At 43.9% G+C, this 22158-nt stretch overlaps 1 protein-coding gene across 1 annotated transcript; it reads right to left on the bottom strand.

Moving 5' to 3' along the window:
* Positions 1-2694: 2694 nt before the first annotated feature.
* On the bottom strand, positions 2695-21765 carry CD28 (CD28 molecule). Its single transcript, XM_053266635.1, has 4 exons — positions 21711-21765; positions 7507-7860; positions 6569-6684; positions 2695-3840 (listed from the first exon to the last, which is right to left on the bottom strand). The coding sequence occupies exons 1-4, from the start codon at positions 21763-21765 to the stop codon at positions 3700-3702; spliced, it is 666 nt and encodes a 221-aa protein (XP_053122610.1). The 3' UTR covers positions 2695-3699.
* Between the last annotated feature and the right edge of the window lie 393 nt (positions 21766-22158).

The raw sequence follows: 22158 nt of genomic DNA, 5'->3' as shown, positions 1-22158 counted from the left end.
CCATGCATCATCATCTCTCTCTCCCTCTCCCCCCCCCACACACAAACACACACAAACCAAGAGGAAAGGCAAGCAAATAAAAGTCATTTAAGTGAGCCAGGCTGTTCAGGGACATAGAATTGGCTATTGGGCAGGGGGGAAACAGATAATGTGAAGAAGTAAAGAGCAGAATATGCATATGCAACCTAAATAATGAATTAGGCTATTGGGATGTTCGTCCTGTTAAAAGCTGATGCTTCCTTCCCCCAGTGCTCTATGAAAGAGATGTGGCTTGGGGCCTGAACAACGCATCTTCTTGTCTTTTCCCTGCTGAACAGAGAAAGTGGTCTTGCATTTCATGTATTGCACATGCTCACACACTGAAAATGCCTCCAAATAACCAACAAAGCTCACTCATTTTGGTGAAAATAGAGCCTGTGAGATAGTTAGGAATGGGCAGAATCCTCTGGAGCCCACCTCCAATAAAACCCCTCCAGGCACTCAGCAAGGAAAGGAAGGTCTTCCTGTGTGTGCACGCCTGTGGATTTAATCACATGCTTAAATCTCTACCATTGTGTTGGTGGCTTCTATATTGTGCACTTGCCGCTAGAAGCGGGTGATGTGTGTGCACTGCCTCCATCCATCCTGAAACCGTGTTGGTGTGCCTGGTGACGACAGCATTCAAGGCTCTGTGCAATTGGCACACTGTGCCAGAGCAGCTCCGTCTGAGCCTCAGCACTCCCTAAGGGAGTCGGGCAGAACTACTCTGTCACAGCCCACTGTTTAGATGGTGCCTCGCACACCATCACTGGGCATGCCAATGCACTTTCAGGATGGATGGAGGTAGCACTTCCACTGGCAGGTCGCTTTTCAGTATGCAAGCCACTGGGACTTATAAGGTTGTACCTCAGCTGAACTGCGCTCATTATGGCTTGTGCCATAATATCATTCAAACAACATGTGGCAAATTTATCCTGCTGTTGATGGCAGTCCATTTCGGTGTCCCCTATAATAGGGATTCTCAGATGGCCATTGTACCTGGGGATGATGGGAGTTGTAATCAACAACATCTGGGAGTCCCCGTTACAGAGAACAGTGGGCTGTCGCCAACTATCCAGGATTGCCGTGAAGTCTCCAGGAATCTATGCCTATCTCAAGTGACTGTTAAAAGTAATCCCAGAGGTTTTAATGGTTTGATACTGTGAAAACTATTAGAAAACATTATTGTGGAGGCCAGAAAGAGCTTCACTCAGAGCTCTACATATCAGGTGTTTAGCACTAGAACAGTATAACTGGCTCTGTTTTGTGGTGGACCCCGACAGGACTGTTTCAAGGATCCCTCAAATCACACCCAGCCACATTCTAGCCATTTCCACAAGACTCCAAGTGATGTTTTGGCAACAGTGGGGCAACGATTGTCCACTTGCATGTACTAGATGTGAGGTGTGACAAGGAGAGCTTTTCTTCTCTTCACCCCCTCATTGGTGTACATTGTTCTGCAGAGCTTGTGCAGTGAAGGAACTTACAAGCTTCAAATACCACTTCTATTTTAGTTGTTTAAAGAAATGTTTAAACATCATGTGCAGAATGGAGGAACTACTGGATAAAAATGAATTGAAGGATGGATTACATCTTTGTGATATCACAATTACATCACAAACTGTATCCAACATAACACTCACACAACCACATTCAATATGGCACATTAATGAATGTGTTAATAGTTTCCCTCCTAAGTACAAGATGTAGCACATCCAGTCTTCACATGCATGCACGTGTATGCGCACACACACCGTCTTTTGCAACACCCCACCACGGAAGCACTAGAAAGACCAAAAAGGTTCTAGGTAGACCAAGGAGGACTGCATGCAACAAAATGACAAACAAATACATTTTTAATGCAAAATCAGCTGGTTGCAATCTAAGATGGTGCATAGGAGACCAATGGCAAATCTTGTGCCTGTCTTACCTTGTTGCAACCTCTTCCCACCGCACCCCCTTTTCTGTGCTGCACAACTGCTTTGTTTGATTACCTCTATCTCAACATATGGCTGCTGCAGTGATGCTAACAATGCAACGTCCTTGGTTGATTCTATCTCCATGAAATTATGCAACTAAGTACATGCAACATTTAAAATGTTGCAGCCATTTAGCTAACCAATACACACCAGTTTGTTTTTCAATTTTGATTTTTCAAATAGCTGTAGCCTTGTTCACACATTATGTTCAATGCACATACAAAGGCTATTCACACGAGCAGCCTAACCCAGGCTGAGACACCCCAGCTTGGATTAGACTGCTCATGTGCAGCACCAGGATCCATTTGGATCTCGGTGCTGCCCACCCATCTAAGACTACTTTAAACCCCGGCCTTTAGTTAGAGTTAAGGGTGCAGTGCCGGGGTCATGTCTGGGCTTGGGCTGTTTGCAGCCCAAGTACTCACAGAGTTGGGCACCTAGAGCACCCAGCTAGTGGGGGATTCCCACAATGCACTATGCTCCTCGCACAGTGCATTGCGGGATATCTGGAGTCCAGGACACATCCTCCCAGCCTCCAGAGATCCACACTGCTCCAAGCTGAGCAGTGTAGATCATGTGGGAGTGTGGCTGCACACTGAAGCGGAGAGTGAAGATGGTCTGGGGGGAAGGTAAGTCCATCCCTACCTTCCTTCCACCCACCCACCCTCCCACCCACAGGTATGGTCATGTGAATGACCTTAATGTATGAATAGAGCTTGTATGATAGAGGGAACGTGTCAGGGTTAAATTTTACATATCTATGTTTGCTATAATCAGTGCTGAAAGCATGCATCATAGAAATATTTGTGTTTTTAAATCTAGCCTTCACTTTGCTACAGACATAGAACCATGTGAGCATGATCACCTCAGTTTCTCCATGGTGCCTGATGTCGTGGAGTGAATGTACTTGCTGCTTTTATCTCTCATGTATTTCGTTGAAAGCTGAGGACACTCAGAATGCCAGTGAATTAATCTCAACAAGAACTTCTTGTCTGCTTTGTCTCTTATATTGTCCAATTGATGAAAGTCTGCAAATCACTTCTTTTATGGCTGTATATTCCAACTCTCTCTCAGAATTGACTTGCAGACTGATTAATTTAGCAGGATGTGGAATTTGTTCACCGGGAAAAGCCATGCTATACAGGATAACATGCCAAAGCTATCCAGCTCATCATTTGCTTCATTTACAACAGTATGATCTTCTTCTGGCCAACAGTACTGGGCCAAAAACGCTGGATGCTTCTGATCTTTAAAACATATGTTTCAAACCTTCAGTTCAGCATTCCCCTCTGAAATGCAAGGTGACATTTTTATCTCTGCTCAATAAATTTGTGATAACTATGATCATTTGCTAACTATAAGCAACCAGAACTTTGGTACAAATTATACACATTCTGTTATTCCAGTTAGAAACAGTAAAAAGTAAGCACTCGCAATAAAACAAAAGTGATCAATACATCACATGAAACCAACATTTGCTTAAAAGGGATGTCAGGTTTATGTGACTAGATTCACGGTCCGATGTCAGTGTTTCTTTTTGCCCTTTTCCACCATCAGTTTGATACCTAACATACATATAGTGCTTATCTTTCCAGTTATTTGTTCTCTTCTGTTTGATATCTGTGACCTCTGAGAACGGCTGCATCGTGCAAAAATTGGTAGGATGTTCTTTTGAATTTCCTGCTGCAGAGAATACCAATTGTCATGGCTCCCAAGATCGGTACGCAGTATAGTTCCTTGCTGGGACACCTGGCTGAGGATGCCTCTTCTTTGGACCATTGGTTTGCCACTGAATCATATTTAAATAGTCATTCTGAATTATCTTGTTCCTCCTTATTTTCAGCTGCAAAGGGAAAATGACAAGAAAATATTGTTTTCTGTATGGCAAGTAAGAGTTGCTTTGCACATTTCAGGGAGCAGCTAAACAGGCTACACCTTCTCTTGTGCATCCTTTTTTCCATATGTTTAAGTATTGTACAAAGAAAGAACTTGGGCATCACCCTAGTAAGAGGATAAATGGGCTCCCAATGCAGGTACAGCTTATCTATCATCACACATGGGAGAGGCATGACATTCTCTTTCTGCACAAATACTCAGTAGCAAAGCAGCAGGTCATTTGTAAATCATCAAGTCATTTGTAAATCATCTTATCACTACTTCTTTCTATAATATGAAACAGCCACTAGAAAATTAAATTCTTCGCAAAGTAATAAAATTGAATTCTTTGCAAAGTATTGGTCTCTAGAACTAGGCAAACAAAGAATGTCAAACCTATGACCTGATTCAGAACACCATCCTAGAAATTAATAATGAATCTGATAATGATTTTCAGTTTACAGAATGTGCTACTTTGCTCCTTTAAAACAATCCTGTTAAAGGCTTTACCAGACAATAAGACACCAGTATTTTATTCTTAGTGTCATACCCAGCAGTACAAGATCCCATCCCCATATAATGAGGGAGCCTTGCCCACAGACAGCAACATTCCACTTTTTAAAACTTTAAAAAAAAAAAAAAGGTAGGAATGGATGAATAGCCAATCAGCACACTGTAGCAAGCCATTGAGCCTCTGGGTCTTGGGTAGACTCCATTCACAGGGGCACTCGTTGACTCCGTCTACAACAGAAAGAGTATAAGAAACTTGTTGTCTCAGACAGGCCTTGCCTCAGTCTTCTTGATCCATGTATGTTGTATCTGCTTCTTTTGGGTTAATCGCTCAACTTCCTTGCCCCTTGGCTTGTTCCTGACCTCTGGCTTTCTATCAGGGATGTGTGAGCCAGCTCGCATCAGGCTGGCCCAGTTTGGACAGTCCAAGTTTGAACCAGAACGCCCCCGATTCCAAGCACCTGCTCACAGGCCAGCTCGGAGGGTATACTTTTAAAGGGGAATCTGGCTAGGGCTTCCCTAACCTAAGAAAGGGGGGTGGCAAAAGGGAAATCCTTTACCTTTAGTTTCCCACCAGCGGGGATGGCAGCCGTGGTAACATTGGAAGTGGTGGCAAGGGCTCCTCGAACCCTCCACTCCTACCGCTGGCCTCCCAGATGACAGGCTGGACTGGCTGCAGCCGAGTTACTGCTTCTGTGCACATGTGGAGGCCCGAACTCGGCTGCAGCCAGCCCAGCCTGTCATTCTGAAGTCAACCGGAGAGGTTGGAGGAGCCCCCACAGCCTCCATCCCCGCCGGTGGGAAACTACAGGTAAAGGATTCCCCTTTCACCACCTTGATGTAGGATAGGGAGTCCCCCTGAGCTGGTTCAGCTGGCTCGATGGCCGAACCAGATTGGATCCAGTTTGGCCGAACCCAAGCTTGAGCTGGCCAAACAGCCGGCTCGCACACCCCTGTTTTCTGCTTGGCCCCTGGCCCCTGGTTCATCTGCTTGGCTTGACCCTCAGCTCACCAGTCACCAGAACACAGGAAGCTGCCATATACTGAGTCAGACCATAGATCCATCTAGCTCAGTATTGTCTTCACAGTCTAGCAGCGGCTTCTCCAAGGTTGCAGGCAGGAATCTCTCTTAGCCCTATCTTGGAGAAGCCAGGGAGGGAACTTGGAACCTTCTGCTCTTCCCAGAGCGGCTTCATCCCCTGAGGGGAATATCTTACAGTGCTCAGACATCAAGTCTCCCATTCATATGCAACCAGGGTGGACCCTGCTTAGCTAAGGGGACAAATCGTGCTTGCTACCACAAGGCCAGCTCTCCAATACTAGCCTTGAAATATGTCATTTTCCCCCAAAGCAGCCACATACCCTTGCAGCTCCCTAAGGTTGCTTCTTGCCAGCTATCTGCAAAACCTAGAGTGGGTTCTCACGACCTGCCTGAAGCTACTTGACTGGGAATTGGGAGATTTGCATATCATGCACACTTCTGATTTCTGGTCATAAAAACTTGGAAATTTTCACCAGTCAGGCTGTCATTCTGCCATCCTGACTTTAACCAGGACTGGTAATCTGGGATTTGATTTACAGTTGCTGCGTCTGGCTAATTGTTGGTTTTCTGCAATGCCAACCCATCAGCAGCAAAAATTTCTGGGTCCTACCGCAATGTATAGAGAGAATTAACCAAGGATGCATTCTCTCAGGCTACCAAAGGGGGCAATAGAGTACACCCTACACTGTTAAGAAAAGTTGGTAAAGGAGGGCTGAATAAAGAAAGCTATTGTTACACAAGACAAGATGGTGCCTGCCTATTGGTGAAAGAACACAGATACAACACTTATTGGGAGCACTCACGGCACACAAAACTCTCAATTTCTGGTTGGGCAGCCTCAAGTAGGTCGTGAGAACTTGCCCTTAGTCTTCCTTCTCATTCATTGGTCAGATTTGAACTGCAGCACTTGAGCTCTCACCCACCTGGTGGGGTATGAGACAAATTCCAGTGGCTTAGAGTAGCCACCAGCTATCAAAAGCTATCCCATTTGCACATGCAGCGATCAAGCTCCACTTTGGATGACAAAAGAGTATATCAAACTGATGGCTCAGGAGGCAGAGTTGCAGTGGGCAAGGCTTCCCCCAACGTAGATTGTTATTGCTCCACCTAAGGCACATGACAGTGGGAACTCATGATTTCTTACCCAGCAGAAGAAAAAAGCTGTTGTGATTAGAACACTGTAGAAAACAAGAACTCCAATAGTTGTGGCCATAGGTATCAAGTATTCTGGTTGTATTTCTGGACACGTACGTCCTGGAGCTTGGGAGGGGAAAAAAATTTCAGACACACCTGGATAAACCACAGCTTGCATTCATATACATTTAGTCTGATCACCTTTGATGAATGCTACATCAGAAATTTGATTAGGTGCAGCACTGATAGACTGTAAAGGAGAATTTGTGAATCTCAAAGAAAGTAATGCGTTGCACATCTCTGTGAGTGAAAGCAGGGGCGTAAGCAAGCTGGGTGCTGGCCCAGGGACAGGCAGCCACATCTTGCCCTCCTGCACCACCACACCTGCCACACCTTCTCCCCTGCATCACCATGAAGATGCAGAGAACTGTGCTGGGGGGAGGGGGCACTATGACGTGCAGTGGCCTCCTCGCCCGCTCCAGCCCATGAAGCGCTTGCTTCGCTGGCTGGATGTTTCTTTTTTCTTCCTCACGTGAGGGAGGCATCCAGGAAACAGCCAGCCAGCACGAAGGGAGCATTTATCCCATGAAGCGAGTGCTTCACAGACTGGAGAGGGTGAGGGGGCTGCCATGTACTTCCAGTTGCAGGCCACATCCCTGCATCTTCGTGATAACACAAGGGAAAGGGGCGTGACCAATGCCATGTCAGCGCACTCAGCCTGGATGGGGGAAACATGGTGCAGGAAGCACCGGGAGGGATGGAGTGGGGGAAGGGCAAGGGAGCATCCTGGGGACCCCGGACCTCCCACGGCCCAAGGACAGTTGTCCCCCGCTTGCTTCATTATCCCGACATGTCTGAGCAAGCGCACAGTTTAAATATGGTTTGCAGTAGCAGTGACTTGGGAATATGCATAAATGGGAACCATCAGAGACTGTTCTCGTGTTTTACCTCTCACATGAATGACAGTCCCATGACTTTCACTGTACTCATGTGGTGCTGGACTTATGCGCTCAAATTTGCAAGTATAAATGTCTGTCTGAATGGTGCTCAGGTTCAGCAGTTCAAAAAGCACTGTCTTTTCGTTTTCAATTACGTTCACATCACAGCTGAATCCCTGGGTTTTTTTGCGAGAGGCATAAGTTCCATTCCAGAAAACTGAGCAGACTTCCTCTGTCCTTTCTACTCCTTTAAAGAGTAAGACTTTGAATTCCACTAAAGGTTGTTTAGATGTGTAGTTGCAGAATAATGTAGCATTGTTTTCTACTGTGAGCCGAGGACTTTGTTGCACTGAAATTCTCTTTTCTGTTGGGAGGGAGAGAAACAGATTTTGAGAGGTTAATTTGTTTATTTATTACAGAGCCAGAGAGATGTATTTGTCGGTGTGTCAGACTCAGCTCAAATCCCCACTCAGCATTATGCTCTCTGGGTGACTTTGGGCCAGTCGCTATCTCTCAGCTTGACCTACCTCAAAGTTGTGAGGAAAATAATGGGAGGAAGAAAGGACCACATAGCTCCTTGGAGGAAGGCTAAACATGCTAATAAGTTGTTACAGTTTTCAATAAGATGTCTATCCAAATAAGTATGTTTAAGGTTGTGACCTATCCAGCCACCAGCCAGAGGGGTGCCAGAAACTCCCTGGTGGTGCTGGTGGAGCTCCATCAGATAACGGAGCATGACTTACAGTGCAGAACAGAGGCGTGGGTGCTCTGGCCAGCTGGAGAAAGCAGAAGCAACTGGGCTCTCGGCGCAGCTAGATGACATCAGCTGGTCGAGGGCTGAAGAAAGAACCAAGCAGCCAGCAGAGACAGGAGAAAGCGGGAGGATGAGGGAGAAGGCAGGGATGGCAGACCAGAGAGGGGAAGCACAAGCAGGGAAGAAGAAGGGAACAACACAGGGGAAGGGCAAATAAAAGCAGAAGAGGGGTGGGAGGGCAGGGCTTTAGGGGGATGTGCTTTATTATGTGCCTCACTATTTAGGCAGGCAGTGGCCGATGATGAGTCAGCCACAGCAGAGGGCAAGTCTGGGTCCTCAGGTGAGAGGCCAGGCTCGGCAGAGCAACCCTGGGTGAAGTCAAGCCACTCCCCTGCAACTGAGGCTCCGCCCTGAAGAGTCAGGCTGAAAGTGGAGGGTGAGCAGTAGGAGTTGCCACACAACCTTAATTAAAATGCTAATTGAAGATGGCATTATTTTATTATTATTATTTTATTATTGATTATAGTTTTTTACATTTATATCCCACTCTTCCTCCAAGGAGCCCAGAGCGGTGTACTACATACTTAAGTTTCTCCTCACAACAACCCTGTGAAGTAGGTTAGGCAGAGAGAGAAGTGACTGGCCCAGAGTCACCCAGCAAGTATCCTGGCTGAATGGGGATTTGAACTCGGGTCTCCCCGGGCTGAAGATGCAACTTTTTTTTAATAAAAAGGGGTAATTATTTGAAAGCCTTCCTACCTGTGTTGGAGAAGTAGGCCGTATTATGCCAATAGAAAGGACTGCCTTGAACAGTCGCAACACAGAATTTCAACAGGAGCTTTTCTCAGCAGGAAGATGTGGTGATAAGGAAAGCTTTGTCTGTCAAATGTCATGACTATCAAGCAGCTATTAAAGATACGGCATCCCTGGGTTTTTCACGCATGACTCTATGCCTCGGGGTATCTGAAGAGGGAATCTGCTTCGCAGCAAATTCGAGACATTTTAATTTGAGGGATTCGATGGACCATTTGCATCAGGGGCATAGCTAAGGGAGAGGGGGCCCGTGTTCATCCCTCTCTTGGGAGGCCCCCCAGAGTGAATGAGACAATGAAGAAAATAGGGAGGGATGGAGCTGGAGGGCCCTCATGAGCTGGGGGCCCGTGTTCTTTGAACCCTTTCGTTCAATTATAGCTATGCCCCTGATTTGCATAGGCATCAGCACCTCCATCAACACCTTCAGAGAAAGCAGAAGCCCCCGAGTGTTTTTCAAAAGCTGCTGGAAATAGAGGGTTTTTAAACCCCCGGACATAACTCGGGGTGAGTGAGAATTCGCAGCCACCATTCAGGGAGAATCAAAGTCCTGTCTGTCCTGGTCCCTGATAGCCCACAGGGAGGTCGGATTGAATCCTGCAAATACGTGGACTGGCACACTCCAATCAGGAATGGACTCAGGGGGAAAGCCCTGTCTGTAAAACCTCCTGGTAAATCAAAAATGGCAACCATAGGTACTAAGTTCAGGATATGGGATTTAATGCTTGGGATTCCCAATGTCTGTCTTTTTCAAAAAGCAGCGGAGGAGGAGGAGTTGGATCAAGGCTGTGGTATACGGAAAGGGGGACTAATCATTGGCCTCATGCCGATTCTGACTTAAAACACTCCTTCTGCTGAAACTGCTGTTGGATGCAGAGGGCCTGTAAGTTTCCCCCTAGCAGCCAATAGCAGCTTCCAGGGGGGTCCTGGAAGGCTCCATTTTTCAGAGTTTAGCCCGCGCTGGCTTCCCAGCCTGGCCGGGAACACATTTCCCTGCCTTTTAAAACAGGGAGAACCACTCTCAGACATGTGCAAATGCGGTGCTGGCCGGAATTTGTTTGTAAATGGGGCTCGCAGCCCTGTTTGCAAGCGAAACCACACCCCTTGCTGCTGCTTATTTTTTATTTAAGAATTTTATTTTAGAAAAAGAGAACAAAAGAATGGTTACATCTCTGAGCTTCCAACTTCTCACACATATATATAACTGTATAGCAATATTTGCACAAAACCAGATCTCTTCCACCCAAACACCTTTCCCCATTCTTTACAGGTCAGGAAATATGCATATGTAGAAAAGGTACAAAGAAATATATGTAATTCATGAAAAAAAACTCAGTTACATATCAGAATGAACCTATCACCCATGTATTTTTTATGCCAGATTGACCATAAAATAAACATAAAATAAAAGACATAAAATAAAAGACATTTAAAAAGACATAAAATAAACTTGATCATAAACAAATCTTCTTTTTCTGACAAGAATTATGCCATAAAAAAGAATACAAAATGATTCAAATCGGATTTTGTTATTAATGGGAATCTGGTTTTCATTAGAATTTTTAAAAACTCTAAAATAGCAGTCAAAGTTAATCAAGTAAAGAAAAAAAAAGATAAGGGGAAAAAAGAAAAAATCATCTAAACTAAATTGGGAGTCCCACCCCCCCTAAGGTTTATTCTGAATTACTGTATCTTAAACTGCATCCACACAAGTAAAACTTTGAGGCGGGTCTCACGATCAGTGAGACCCGCCTCCAGAGGGTTTGTGAGGAGAGCAGACTAAGCTCACTCTCCCCGCAGATGATCATTAAGCCCTCCCCGGGCGGGCGGATCAGCCACCCACATGACTGCCGGCTTCGTCACGGAGCTGGTGAGGGCTTAGGAGTTTGGGGACTGCGAGGCCCCCTGGAGTTCCAGCATGCTCTGTGCAAGTGCGCAGAGCATGCTGGAGAGACCCCCGAGCCGGGAGGCTGCTTTTTGTTTTTACCCCAGTCAGGGGTCTCCTCGTGAGTTGCTGCGGCACAGATCTGTGCCGCAGCAACACACGACCGTGGAGCCCAGGTTAGCGGAGCACTCCACTGGCCTTAGGGGAGGGCTTCACAAGTGCCTCTCACGGTCTGCTCCCCTAGCCCAATTTTAGCAGACCACGAGAATAGCCTCTATCTTTTATCTATTATTCTGATTGATCCTAATCCAAAATTTTAAACTTCCTCCTGCAGCATATAATCTAATAATTTTAGTCTCATATCTAGGGCTTCTAATTAATCTTAATCCAGGATTTTCTCAAATAGGTATCTTTATGAAACCTTGAACTTATTCCAGCAATATATCTAATAATCTTGGTCTTATATCAGATCCGATTAATCTTAATCCAAGGTTTAATGTAATACTGTTGGGGGGGGATGCATTTATAAACTATTTTGAATCCAAAAACATAAATATCCGCAATCTTCTATAATCCCGAGAAGCTTCTTGCCAAGAAAGCACTGCCCATTTGTGTCAGATGCAGGGGGTGTGGCTGGGGCACCAGGCATGGCCCCTGAGCACAGCAATTTGAGTTCTTTATGGGGAGGACCCACACAATCGTGGCTCTGCCCCTGTTTGCCTGTCCCTCCAAACCAGTGGCAGCACCAGAAAAAAAATTGGGGGAGTGGCACAGAAGGAGCAAAGTGCATGTATAGGTGCGTGAGCTGTATCCCACATATTAGAATTCTGAAATAGGAGCAGGTGGCAGAAAATTACTTCGTGTTTCCCCTTTGCCCCCTTTTATAGCTATCCTTGTCTCCAACATCCCCTTATACAGTATGTGTGCAGGGCTGTAACATTCGAGTACAGTCTCCACACATAAAATCTGATGCAAATAGGCCAAAATGGTGCAGCTGGTTTCTGTATTTTATCTAGGAAACTGACCAAGCACTCTTGCTCCCCCACTCCACACATATGGAAGTGCAGCACTGAAATGAAGATGGACAGGCAGAAGAGAAAGTGAATGAAAAGCAAGGGTTCCGCGTTTACTGAAAAGGTGGTGAAAAGGTCATGAAAAGTTTGCCCATATGCATAGCTGCATCTGTGGACTTGTGGTGAGGAGTGGTTCTCCAAGGTCTCACATTGGAGTCTTTCCCAGCCCTACCTGGAGATGCCATCAGGGATTGAACCTGGGACCTTCTGAATGCCAAGCAAGTCCTCTACCGCTAAGCTACAGTCTCACTCAATTCTTGAACAGAATAAAATCATGCCTCTGCTAAATACATGAGAATCGAGCTGCTTTCACATTAGGGTCCTTTAGTACTGCTGAGTCGTTGCTTTACTGTAATTAACTAGAAACTAAATTAAAATGGTGGTTTCACATGGCACTTAATATAGCCTTAATATAGCAAAGCCCATCCTCTTAGTCAAGTTCAATCAAGTTCCCCTGCAATGTTAATTAGTAGCTTTCTCTTTGCATCTTATGCCCATTACTGCTTCCTGTTCAGTAGTTCCAATGAATGATTACCAATGAATGGTCTTTTAACTACCCTGTAATTAATTAGTTCCTGTTCCTTATGGGACAAGGAAATCTATAATGACTGGTCTCCTTTCATTATTTTCTCTTTTCATTTTTTGGACTATTTTGCCATAAAGTAATGGGGGGAAATGATGATATGAAATCAGTAAATAAAGTCCCTTCCCCTGCAGAGGACAGGAACTGACTAATAACAGGGCAATAAAATGGCCATCAGTAATGCTGCTCCAGTGCTGAAGAGATAGCAATAACAGCAGAAGATTAAAGGCTCACCACCCTGAAAAGCTTCAAGAGCACTTTGCCATTCCACACTGGAATGGCTGACTCTGCAGTTGTGAGATGGATAGATAGATATCAAAAATCAGGTCTGAAAAATATGGGGAGATAATATAGAAAATGCTGGAATGCCACAAGCTGTCAACAATGTCTAGACTTTCCATACAACATGAATGAAGAAAGGGTGACAACTGCTGGCGTGGAAGCAACCTCAGGTTTGGCCCTTGTGTTGTATTTACTACCAGCTCTCAAATCTAAAGTTCACTCCTAGCACTTATAATGTATGGGCTGGTTCATCCACTGTGATCTCAACATAGTATAAAGTAGCTTTCTAGCACAATCACTTGCCTGCCTTCCTCATAATATACTTGTGCTATGTTTAGAGCAGAAGTTTAGGAATTTGCTTGTGGCAGCCAAAACCTGAAGTTAGCTGCTTAGTAGTATTGGCACAAAGCATAACAGTTGGGAAATCATCACCACCCCAAGTCATGCCTGTAAAAACAGGCTGCGTGCTTCATCTCATGCCTTGGAATGTTCTGGTCATTCTATTTCTCACTCTCTTATTACTTCAACAAGCATGCAATCTGATGTAGATATCTGATCTTGCAACATCAAGTTCATCCTCGATTGTATTAGAGCAGGCCATCATCAGAGGCGTATCTAGGGAAAATAGCACCTAGGGCAAACACTGAAATTGCGCCCCCTGTCCAAACATCTGACACTCATCTTTCAGATAACTTCACCATAATATCAGCTGAAAAATAAAAGTCAAGCTCGTTAATCTTTTAATATTTCAAAAACTATTTGGCAGTGGATGTAGCCAGATCAAAAAATGCTGGAAAACTACAAATTTCAGTATGCTGGGGCTCATGAAATACCCCAATACTATGTGGATTAAATTAAAGCTGCTACGTTTTGTGAGGCAGCTAAGAATGTTAGACAACAGATGGTAAACCAGATTATGTAAACTGGAAATTGCTGATCAGGATGAGATAATACTGGTTCTTCGAATATATTATTATTATATTATATGTGTATTATTACGTATTCCTTAAATTTTGGTCTGTGACCACAAATAAACATGATACTATGTGGAGGTGTACTTGGAAAACTAAACAGAAGTGCCTGTCTAATTCTCTACTATGCACTGTAGCATCACCATTACATAAGTTTTAAAAATAAATGGAGAATTTGACTTTTCCCAGATACTCTGAAAAATAATTAAAGGATATGCAGAGAAAACTGTGTCACTGCTTGGAATATATTCTAGTCTTTCAGAAAGACAGTTGAAATGAGAGCACGAGAGCAAGAAACTCCCAGTGGGCCTTAATACTAAGGATTTCACGCTGATTCAAAGACAAACTCACCATTAATAGCCATATTATTAAGACATCACATTTAACTCACTTATCACAAGAAGCAAAGTAAGAGCAAACGAATACGATCCTAGCTCATAAACTTCAGCTCAGTATTCACAAGCCCTGATTCTCTGTACATAGTGCCAATCTGAATATGTGTACAGTGTCTTATATTAATTTTTTTTAGTGTTTTTACCTGTAGCCCCTTCGGGGGGCTTCCTAAATGCCGTGGGTGTGTGTGTGCAAAGGTCCCCCCCCGCTGGCCTCTATGGCGTTACAGGGACCATTTGTGCATGTGCGGTGGCCATTTTTAAAAATAATATTTTTTAAAAAAAATGGCCGCTGAAAACAAAATGGCCTCCATGCATGCTCAAATGGCCTCTGCAAGGCCTGGTATGGCCTAGGGCCTCACAGAGGCCATTTGAGCATGCATGGTGTCCATTTTGTTTTCAGCATCCATTTTTTAAAAGTTTTTAATTTTACAAAATGTCGCCCCCCCCTTCAAGTGGTGCTCAGGGCACGTGCCCTGCCTGTCCCACCATAGATATGCCCCTGGCCATCATACAGGAAGTCCTGCAACTTACAACACATTTGGTTACTGAAAACTGTCTAAAGTCAAAACATTTTAACTCAGAACCTATTTTCCCCATAGGAAACAATGTTATAAATGCAGATTTGGTTCCTGAATCAAGACCAGATAACTATTTTTCCCCCTGGCCCTGCTGCTGTCAAAGTTGGTGGTGTATCAGAAGTTGCTCATCCTTGCCATTCCCTCCCTTCCCAACACTTTCTAACTTTTCAGTGGAAAGAAGGGAGCCAAGCAACTGGGTAGCTCACATCCATCTCCATTTCATTTGGGGTACTGGTTAGAAAGGGAAGGAGGGAGCATGGACAGGAAGTAGCATGTGGGCTGAGGACAGGCTGAGCTCTTTCCCTCTCACCGTCACAACAGAGCAGCTGAGCCTGGCAGAGGAGGAGGAGCAGAAGCAGCAGCAGTGGTGATTCAGGGAGCCTCTGCAGCGTCAGATGTGGCAGCAGCTGCCGCCAAAACTGCCAGTCACAATGACAATGTGAGCCTGAGCTGCCATGGCTGCCTCCTCCTCTAGCGGACCCTCCCTTCCCCTCCCACGGCAAGTGTTGTAAAACTGAAACGCATATACATCTGAAACAAGTTGGCAAGTTATAAATACCTTAAGCACCATTTGTCTTAACTTGGCGCATTTTAAGTTGAGGATTTCCTGTTTACAATAAATTCCAGGCTTACCCACACATTTCTCCAAAGTATTCTCAAACCATCTTATTTCCCAAACTGGCAGAGTGGCTGTTGCAAAAAAATCTCCCTTCACTCCAGTATTCTTGCCCACAAGACCAGAGTTTGCAGCAGCCATAAGCTCTGTATATTTACAAGCTGTGCATTTTCAGGCAGAGAGCCTGAAACATGTTTGCAGTCCATCAGGGTCCCAGAGCCTAGAGCATTTAACTCACGGAAATTTCTTTTTTTAAAAAAATCATCCCAAGTTGTTTAAACAGGTGCACAAACAAGTCCAAATACACTATTAACAAGCTATGCAAAACAATACTGAGGTGCCAATGGAGAGACAGTACAACCACACACACACTGGCTGACATCCACCAATAGGTACTACACAGGAGTTACTCTGAAGGACGACTTAATTTCAACAGGACTTCCGTCAGCTAATGGATGTCAGCCACTGGTCCTAGCAAAAAAAATTGCAGGATTTGTTGCTGGAATAACTTCCACCAAACACATGGGCTGTGTTGGGTCACATTCACATATGGTGACAGCTGGACGTGTCTGGGTGCCCTGAATGGACTGCGACTACTCCCTAGAACATGCTTCTTAGTATCCATGGGAAAGTACAGGGCGTTCTTGGGCATCGTCTATCGAAAAGTGTCAATTTATCACAGTTTTCTTGGGATGAGAGCCATTGTTCTAGGTGAGCGTGAGGGTATGCCACAGAATGCCCCCACCCAGAAGGCTAATAATTTGAGGCAGTTGTCTGTCGTGGCTGAACAACTCCAAGGAACCCCCGATGAACATCCATAGAACACAGTTTGAAAACAACACAAATCCACAGTTACCAGTAGCTTTGGCGTGCCTTCTAGAGGTACCGCACTTAGTGCTATGAGAATGAAGAAAACCTAGTAAATGAATCTTGGGAAATGCTACAGGGAGAAAGGATGAGTGCCCTACACATTACAGCCTGACAACCATGATGCTGCCAGGGTTTTTTGTTTCTTTGTTTTTGAAAGCTATCCTAACATACAATCAAATCCTTTGACTAGGAAATCAACAATTTAACCAATTGCATCCTGTACCAAATTTTTCCCATGACCTTATTCTCTTTTTTTTTAAAGGCTGGTGTGTGGCTTTTGTGGGCCTCTGACCAAGAGCTCACAAGTATTCCTCTTGCCCTTCTTTGCAAACACACACTCTTGGGAGTATGTCAGTGCACTTAATGGGGCACAATTTTCTCTGCAAAGATCAATGCCAGAGGAAAGAAGTGAAAAATTCCCACCCCACAAGCCAGCACTGCTTTTCAATGAAACACCACCACCCCACCCCCGCTGTTTTTGCCTGCTGGGAAAACCTACAATTATCATAAAGTTATGTGTATGTTTTCCCAAACAAAGCAAATAGTAGCTGGTGGGAATTAGAATGGGGAAACAGTGCGATTGGAATATTAAATTAAATCCCCTCCCCCACAGCTAATGCCCTCCTCTGATCTCCTCCTTCCAGCTGCTTTTAACTAAAAAAAAAAAAAAAAAAAGAATGCTAAACCTGATCACAGATTTTGCAGTCTCTGGTCTAATTTGGCACTAAATTGATCCCAGTTAAGGTACTCAGAGTGAACTGTCTGCAAGATGATTGAACAATATAAGGGGTCTTAATCTTCTTTTAGAAGGGTGGTTGAAAAACTGTTTGGAAAGCGAACACGTATCTTGAACCTGGGAGGAAGCAGATTTGGGAGCTAGTTTGAGCAGAAATATGGCTTCCAGGGAAGAGGTCAAGAATTCCCTTCTATCCAAGGCTGTTTTGCATTCAAAAGAAGTTGGAGCTTCACGTGTTTGCAAGTAAAACACAGTTGTTTAAATTCAGTCAATGCTAAGAAAGAATCAGCATGGCTTCTGAGAACAAGTTAGCAAATATGTTGATGGGGCCATCTGGTAGATATTAAATAGTTGGACTTCTATATTTTGTTCCTCATCAAACGACCCTAACTTAACACTTATAGAATACAATGACGTATCTTCTTATGGCTGTAAAAGGGCAGCAGACGGTAGGATTAAATCAGCCATTTTCACAGTGGAGCTCTGGAATCTTCTAAGGATCTGTACTGGAATTACTGCTATTTAACTTATTTATAAATGATCCTAGAGAACAGTGAGGTAGAAAGTATTCAGGATGATGAAATCTCAAACAGCCTGGGAAAAATTCCAGAAAGATTTCTCCACAGAGGCTGAATTAATTAAATTTAAATAAGTGCAATGTGATCCACATTGGGGGGGGGGGGAATCCTCTCACATAGATTCAGATGGCTGTGACCTCTTTGTGAAGACAGCTCTCAGAAAACAATGACTCTGTGTGCCCCAGCAGTGAAAAGACAATAGGTTCAAATTATGTTAAAGGGGACTGAAAACCAACCAGCAAGTGCCATAATGTTCAGTAAATCCCTGGTAATATGGTATGCAGAATACTGCATACCATTGTGGCTATCCCATCTCAAATGGATATCATAAAGCTGCAAAGGCAGAAATGGGCAACTAAAATTAGCAAAGCAATGGAGCACCATCGCAATGAAAAGTGTGTTTGTGTATACACGCCTGTGCACGTGCGTGCATGTGTGAGCATGTCTACAGGGCTGGCCCTAGGGTTTTTTGCACCCTAAGCAAAGTTTGATTTTGGTGCTCTATCCGGTCAAGAAGTATGTAGCCCAAGCTTTAACTGAGCTGCACAGGCTGCCCACACAGAGGACCAGCAAATGACTGGGGCCATGCTGGTTTGAGGAGACAATGGGAGAGAATTCCCATTAGGGGGGCAAAACTAACACTCCAGAGATGAAAAGATGCTGCTGTTAATTTGGAAATCCAGGCTAAGACCATTTATTTTTCTGGAAATGAATGATGAGGCAGACAATTCATATTCAAGAGAAGGGCATGCAGCTTATGAGGCTAGCTGTTTATTGGGGGCTGAAGTGCAATGAGCAAAGAAGACTGTGTATGTTGGTCCTACAAGGAACAGTATTACATATGGCATTCTTAAACCACTGTGCAGTGCCTCAGGGGTGCAATACAAAAGGGAGAGAAATAATAATGGCAGTGCTATATTCTGGCACTGTTCATGTGCCCCAATAGTTGGTGCCCTAGGCAATTGCCTAGGTCTGCCTACTGGATGGGATGAACCAGCCCTCTGTGTATGTGTGTTTTTAGTTCGGGGGGGGGACACATTAGGGGGCATTATATAGTTTTACAAAATTCTGAAAGCTGTACAGAGTGAACTGTACACTGGGAAGACATTTTTGTACCCTTCTTCCAAAAGAAGATCTCAGGGCCACCTGAGAAAGTTGATTTTCAATAGCTTCAGGACTGATGTTAATTAATTAATTAATGTATAGCATTGTCTTCAGCAAGATGTGCTAATGGCCACTATCTTAGATTGCTTTAGAAACAGACTAGATAGATTCATGGGGGATACGACTGTGAATGGCTGTGAGCCATGGATTTTAAATGCCATCATGTTCAGCAGCCATGAGTTTGCAAGTTTCAGCTGTAGAATAAACCACAAGGGGTGGTCCTCCCTTCACAGGCTGCTTGAAAGTTTCCCAAGGCATCAGGTAGATCACTATTGGAAACCGAATGCTCAGCTAGGTGGAGCTTGATCTGGCCCTGAAGGTTCTTAGGGATGTAAGCATCCCGCTTTTGTACCCTTTAAGCATGAGATCCAGGGATTTGTGCGCATGTCAGATTAGGAGAATACAGCTTTCTGTACATTCAGGAAAAGAGATGGAATCTAAAGCCCATACACACAGTTCAATAACTCATTTATTCCGGAGTAAACTGGAAGGAGATTAGCTTTGACCGAGATATAGATTTTTTTTTCCCCCAGTCTATACATTAACTCATTTTTTAAAATTATTATTATTACATTTATATCCCGCTCTTCCTCCAAGGAGCCCAGAGTACTACATACTTAAGTTTCTCTTTCACAACAACCCTGTGAAGTAGGTTAGGCTGAGAGCGAAGTGACTGGCCCAGAGTCACCCAGCTAGTCTCATGGCTGAATGGGGATTTGAACTCGGGTCTCCCCGGTCCTAGTCCAGCACTTTAACCACTACACCACGCTGGCTTCTTCTGAGGCAGAATGTTTATGTTCAGTATACACTGGGAAACTTGATATAATAATCCCATCCATGAACTTGCCTTGTACTATTGTTTTTGCCTCCTTAAGTCATGGTCTGCGGATTCCACCCACACCACAGCCATTTTACAATGAAGTACTAAGGATGAGCCTTGCTAAAGAATAAGTAGTTGGTTGAACTGGTATTTTAACTTGGGTCCAGATTCTTTGGAGAATCCCTACAATCACAATAATTTCTCATGTGGTCCACAATGGTTATTAAATCTTTGTGTGATTATCTACCACCACCATTACTTTTTGAGAGCATTTAAAGGCTGCCACTGCTTCCTCCCCACCTGGAGGTACTCTCGTCTGTTTATGGTATCTCAATTATCTACCGCACCGCAGTTTGATACAGCAAGCTGAGAATTATTACTCTAGGTTAGGTATAAAGAGCACAAGCAGCTTTGCTCTTAAGAAATATGGATAACCAGTCACGAATGAACATTAAACCCTTAACCAGGAGAGGGAATGTGGGAAATTTAAATGTGTGAAAGTGCCAGACGGTTTACAAAATCTGAATCATTATTTTCAAAATTAATAATAATAATAATGATGATGATGATGATGATGATGATGATGGTGATGTTGTCAGGGAAATGCTTGATGCAGAGGATAGAGGCCTTCTCATTTTTATTTTGCCCTGTCAATATTTGCATTCTGCTGTGATATAGAGCAAAACTTAGAAAGTCAACTGTACACACCAGAAATGTAATTATCATAGCTCATTCAAAGAATTGCATGCATTTCTAATGTGTTCCCAGAAATGCCTTGGGAATTGTGGCATGACAAAAGCCATATTCAAGAGGTGATAAAGAAAAGAATTAGCTAAGCAGCAGCAATTCAGAATCTGAAAGAACTACTGAAGTCTAGCAGTTCCCAAATAGAACATTTATGTTGCTTGGAATTTGTATACTATATTTATTATTATTTATTTATTTACTACATTTATAAACCGCCCCGTCCAGAGGCTATATATACTATACTATATAACATAAGAACAACCCTGCTGGATCCAAGGCCCATCCAGTCCAGCATCCTGTTACACACAGTAGCCCAGCAGGTGCCTCTGAGAAGCCCACAGGCGAGGGCATGCCCTCTCTCTTTCTGTTGCTTCCCTGCAACTGATTTTCAGAGGCATTTTGCCTCTGAGGCTAGAGGTGGCCTATAATCAAACCAGTAGCCGCTGAGAAACCTATCCTCCATGAATTTGTCTAAGCCCCTTTTAAAGCCATCCAAGCTCTTAAAGCCAACCCACTATACATATAGTTGGTTTATATTCAGCAAACAATTAGCTCTGTGATCCTGAAATTCTCTGATCACAAGCACTGTGGCTGAACTATAAACCTATTAATTTTTAGCCCATCAAAACATAACTTATTGCCAACTCTAAACATCTAATGACAGTAAAGACCTCAATTATGCAAATATCTTAATGGAACTTATAATAACATCTATATAAAATATAGAACAAGAAGAGCAAAGAACACAGTGTTTCCAACGTAAGTTAATACCTTTAATTATTATACAGTGCTTTTTAACAAAAGAAGCAACTACATGTGCTAAAGCTGTAACATGCCAAGGGAGACAGTTCCCAGTGTTATTCAGCAATTGGGGGACGGGGGGAAAGGTGTTATGTACTCTCAGACCAATCTCTAAAAATATCTACTGGAACAGTCAAAAACAACCACACTGAGATCTTCCTGCTACTGATATATTAATGTATTTGTCATGTGCTACTCTTCCTCCATGATAGCTCAGAGTACCTTATTTTTTGGTCCCAGCTGTTTCCTATCAAGCCAAGACCGGCTCAGATTCAGCAATTAGGGGACGGGAGGAAAGGTGCTATGTACCCTCAGACCAATCTCTAAAAATATAGAATGGGGCATAAAGAGTCCAAGGTATTTCTTTTTGTTCGTGTTCCTTGATTAAAAGCCCCTATTATTTTGTATGTGTGGCAGTACAATCCTAAGAATGCTTACTTACAAGTAGATCCTGCTGAATTTAATAAGACTTCTGCCCAACCAAGTGTGCACAGAATGCAACTTTACCACAGTATAAGAGATTTCCCAGATTAGAGGGGGAAAGGATTTACCTGTTGGACTGGCAAGCTGAATGATGCTGAGTGCAGTCAGGATCCACAGTAGCATGTCGTAAATAGGAGCTGGAAATCTCGACCCCACAAAAACAGAGCAAAAGACTGCAATAGGATCAAAGTAAATCAGCGTGCAGGCGCAAGAGTCAGCCTCCTCATTCACTCACAGATTTCTTTCTCACTCTTTCCCCTCAGTCGCATATCAAGTGCAGAAGTGGCAATACTGTATTGCAAACAGGAAATAGTGCTCTTTGATGACTTTGCCATTTTATCTCATCTTTGTTTATTCCTACTTGCTACATCTTTATTTTCCTGTTCATTTCAAGAGCCGACATCTCAGTCACAATCTGTATAAAACTGATTCTGGCCTGAACCTCCCAAGAAGGGAAAGGTCAGACTCCCAAAACTCCTATGAATGATTGTGTTTGCACTGCAGCCCAGCTAGAAC

This window comes from Hemicordylus capensis, chromosome 1 (assembly GCF_027244095.1).
Source record: "Hemicordylus capensis ecotype Gifberg chromosome 1, rHemCap1.1.pri, whole genome shotgun sequence".
Classification (NCBI taxonomy): domain Eukaryota; kingdom Metazoa; phylum Chordata; class Lepidosauria; order Squamata; family Cordylidae; genus Hemicordylus; species Hemicordylus capensis.
This window is presented reverse-complemented; position numbering and strand designations above follow the sequence as displayed.